This window comes from Zerene cesonia, chromosome 1 (assembly GCF_012273895.1).
Source record: "Zerene cesonia ecotype Mississippi chromosome 1, Zerene_cesonia_1.1, whole genome shotgun sequence".
Lineage (NCBI taxonomy): Eukaryota > Metazoa > Arthropoda > Insecta > Lepidoptera > Pieridae > Zerene > Zerene cesonia.
This window is the reverse complement of record NC_052102.1, coordinates 6,144,506-6,148,659: the sequence shown is the minus strand read 5'-3', so window position 1 is coordinate 6,148,659 and position 4,154 is coordinate 6,144,506. Positions and strand designations below refer to the sequence as shown.

The window sequence follows — 4,154 nt, the reverse complement described above, 5'->3', positions numbered from 1 at the left end:
TTTATACTGTGTACATATTTCATATTATGTAGTACAACACATTGAGCTTTGACTTATTCAATACATACTTAAGATTCTGAATGAAAAATTAATTCTTATTTTTAAATAACTTGCATAGACTACATATGTAATATAACATCATTCACTAAATGAATTGAAATCATTCTGAATAATAAATGCAGCGCGGCGGCTCATGCGTCGGTATTATTATGCTGACGGGACCGTTTCATAAAGACGCATAGCTCAGTTCAAAGGTGCTTAACCCCAAGAATTGCGCAAAAAATTAGATCGCGATCGCTGTGACTACGGCTCCGACCGGAAAGTTGGTGAAGCTGGGCATATCGCACAGAAGAGCGATGTTGCCGGGTGCTTGCGCCGGGTGCGGAGGCGCAGGTGCCGCCGCCGCCCCGCGCCGCGCCGCGCCCCCATTGGCCGGGCCCCGCGCCCTCCGCCGATTGGGTACGGCGCACGTGCGCAGCCTACCCGCTGCCACCTGGTCGTCGCTGACGGGGAGCGCATATAAGCGGCGGGCCTTCCCTCACCGCATCACTTCGTGTTCAACACTGAACAGTGCATGTACGTCACTCGCGTTTCGAACTCGAAACCGTTCTCGACTCCCGCGCAACATTGTGATGATTGGACTATTTACGAACTATTGTGAACTTGTGATTTAATCGTTTCGAACTCTCTAAATTATTTATTCAAGTTAAGTGTTAGTGAATATTGTGTGAAGATGCTGGTCGAAGATTCTCAGACCGCTCGTGCGTTAATAACGAAGAAGTACGCACATTGTCCGTTGAAGAAGCGGCCCGTACTGGTACGGGAGGAGCGGCCAGCGACACCGCCCACTACGCCGCCTCATCCCGCCCACATGTCTACGCGATTTTATTCTGATTATAATTGTAAGTAATTATTTTAAGTAATTAATATGTTTTGATTTTTTTTTCCTAGGATAATCAATTACATACATTTTCATTACATACCTACTGATATCAATTTTATATACATACAATCCAATAAAACATATATCTCTGCAAATTCATTACTATAAAAAATATAAGTAATTTTAATTTTTTCCCTATTAATAGATTATGAGAAAAAACATTGTTATTTTTTAAATTCATTGTATTTAAAATCTGCTTCTATTGTCTACAGGTGATATGGAAAATGACGAACCAGAAAACCTCAGTACTAAACCCGAAGATCTGTCTAAAACTGGAAATTACCCAAACAAAGCTTCATCGCCAGTAGCGACTGCTGCGGTGAAAATAGAACCAAGGGAATGGCCCCAACAGCAGCTAGACTATCTAGCTGCGTGTCGCGCCCGCCTCGAACCGACCACTGAACTCGCTCGACCCACGCCACAGTACGCTTATCTGCCCACACTTTATCCATCATACCCTTTGGAAGAATTTTATCCTGCAGCGCCGGCATTATCACCACCTACGCATCCTCAAATGTACGCCCGCTACTCGCCAGCCTCTCCACCTTCTTCTTGTTCACCACCTCCCTGCCCAGAAGACTTACGATCACCTGGATCAGTTTCATCAGACTCGGGTGTCTCAGTATCAGCACCACGTCGGCCACGTTACCAATGTCCGGATTGCGCAAAGTCATATTCGACCTACTCTGGGCTCTCAAAACATCAGCAATATCATTGTGCTGCAGCTGAAGGAAGCTTAGCTAGAAAGTCGTTTAGCTGCAAGTACTGTGCAAAAGTATACACATCACTCGGTGCACTGAAGATGCACATAAGAACGCACACGTTACCTTGCAAATGTCACCTGTGTGGAAAAGCTTTTTCCCGTCCTTGGCTACTGCAAGGACACATTCGAACTCACACCGGCGAGAAACCCTTTTCGTGCCATCATTGCCGCCGTGCGTTTGCCGACCGTTCAAATCTGAGAGCGCATCTGCAAACTCACTCTGATGTTAAAAAGTATTCATGTTCGGGCTGCGGTAAGACATTTTCTCGCATGTCCCTACTGAGCAAGCACTTAGAGAGTGGTTGTGGAGCGCCAGGGTCCTCTCCGTACGAATATCGCCCTGAAACACTTTCTACGGGACACCCGACGTTATCACCCGCAGCTGCTGTCCACGCCTATTAAGAAGACTGAGTTCAATTAGTCCTTGATCTCGAATTATTATTAACTGAATGAACAAGAACTGCTGTTTAAACTACCGTTAATTTAAGCTTAACTTATTATTGTAAATTAATAACTACCTAGATATAATTGTGTGCAACTTTTGTAGTATTGGTAAGAACGTGAGTTTCAGGGACCAATATAAAATAAGATAGATTTTAGTTGAGAATAAGTAATTGTACAGTCTTTGTGTCGCATATTGGCGACATCGCTAGTCATATGGCATTTGCCGAGTGTCATACACAAAATTAGATGTATACCTATATTTGTATCCTAAGCCGTGTACAAAGTGCCTTAATTATAAATTATTAATATATTAAAAGTTTGTTTGTGTTAGATGCTATTAATTTATAAGATTTATTCAAAACGTATGAGGCTATGATGACATAAATTGTTGCCGATTTGTTCCTTTCTGTTACCTCCGCCAGCAGAAAATTAAAAAAAGTTATTTTACATATGTATTTTCATTTATAACCCATAAAAATTTATATTTGAAACAATTTAAAGGTTGGAATATATATAAAAAGAAGAACAATTTCTTATTGATTCAAATGACCAAATACCTAATAACGGAATATAACCATCTCACCGATTAATATAAGTAGATTGATAAACATACAAGAGATCTTGGAATTGTTTATATAAAAGTACATTTAGTATGTGAAATGTCTGTAAATAAAACAGCATATTTTAATATTTATTATTAAAAATAAAAAATCAATACACGATTTTTAAACATTCCTAGGATAAGGGATATGATTAAGTTTTCAAAAGCAGTTGCACTCCTCAAGGCGCTTTTATGGTCCGGTATGTTCAGGATCGTAAACTTCTACCTTATAATATCATTGACTAATAAGAAAGTGGTCCAATAAGATAACGATCTGGTCTGTATTAACCTCTGACCCTGTCAGGCAAGTGCACGTTTTTCTAAGCTTAAGATATACCCAGTTCAATAATACTTAATCGAAATGTGCCGCAATTAGATGTTATCTCTTTTAACGTACCTACAACTTGCTTAATATATACGATCTATAATTTAACAAGGGTCCAATTAGATAACTCGGGTAAAGTAATATGATATGCAATCTGATTTCACCGGGAATGTGCTACTCCATGACAAGACACTGTCGTATTTGAAATCTACTATTATTCTCAAAATACTTCTTAATCCAAACAAATTTAATTTCGTTAAACCTATATCCAGAACTAGTAAGTAGTATGCTTACTTGTGTTTATATTTAATAATTTTAAAATCTTCCAAATTTACCTTTACTTAGGACACATAGTCTTGTTTACTTACTCTTGGTAGGTTTAAAGAAAATACAATTAGTTATCTTGATATCTAATGCAAATCCACTAACGATGTTTATCTTCAAAGATATCTATATTAATCACCAATTAAAGCAAAACCATTAGTAATTCATCGGCAGACGCGGAAGGTGTTACTAATGCGTTGTGAGATTACGTTTGCTTGTAAACGTGCTAACAGACAGTGAATATCCACATCAGCCTACACGAGTGCCAATTAGAAATAGCCAGTGAAGTTGTTGCGGAGAGCGTACGCGGTACCACTCGCCGCGATTGGTGTCCGCGGACCACCGCCAACGGCGCAACGCGTGCGCTGCGTCCAAACACTGCGGCCAATCCAATGTATTCTCATTAATTAATTCTGTTTCTATTTGCATCGTGATTATCTTATCCGAGATTGACCACCGATATGCCGTACCAATTAGAATTCACACTTCAGTCTAATAGAACTTTGAACTTTTCTATTACGTATTATCGATCGACATGGAGATAATATGAACGAATTTCGACACTAATTCGGCCTCGATCGCAAATAGCTTTGTTATTGTTATATTTAATTATTACCTGTCTCTAGAATTAGTTGTAAGGTTGTCAAATTTTAATGGGTTGACTTTAAATTCTTTTGTTTGCAAAAATAAAAAATTCATGTCAATGCATAACCACATACGTTCCTATTAAGATTTATGCAGTGAAATACCTATA

General features: G+C 39.3%; 1 protein-coding gene across 1 annotated transcript; it reads left to right on the top strand.

Annotated features, from left to right (window-relative positions):
- The first annotated feature begins 563 nt into the window (after positions 1-563).
- Positions 564-2,566, top strand: LOC119828674 (zinc finger protein SNAI2-like). Its single transcript, XM_038350914.1, has 2 exons — positions 564-902; positions 1,156-2,566. The coding sequence occupies exons 1-2, from the start codon at positions 734-736 to the stop codon at positions 2,106-2,108; spliced, it is 1,122 nt and encodes a 373-aa protein (XP_038206842.1). The 5' UTR covers positions 564-733; the 3' UTR covers positions 2,109-2,566.
- Positions 2,567-4,154: the final 1,588 nt, after the last annotated feature.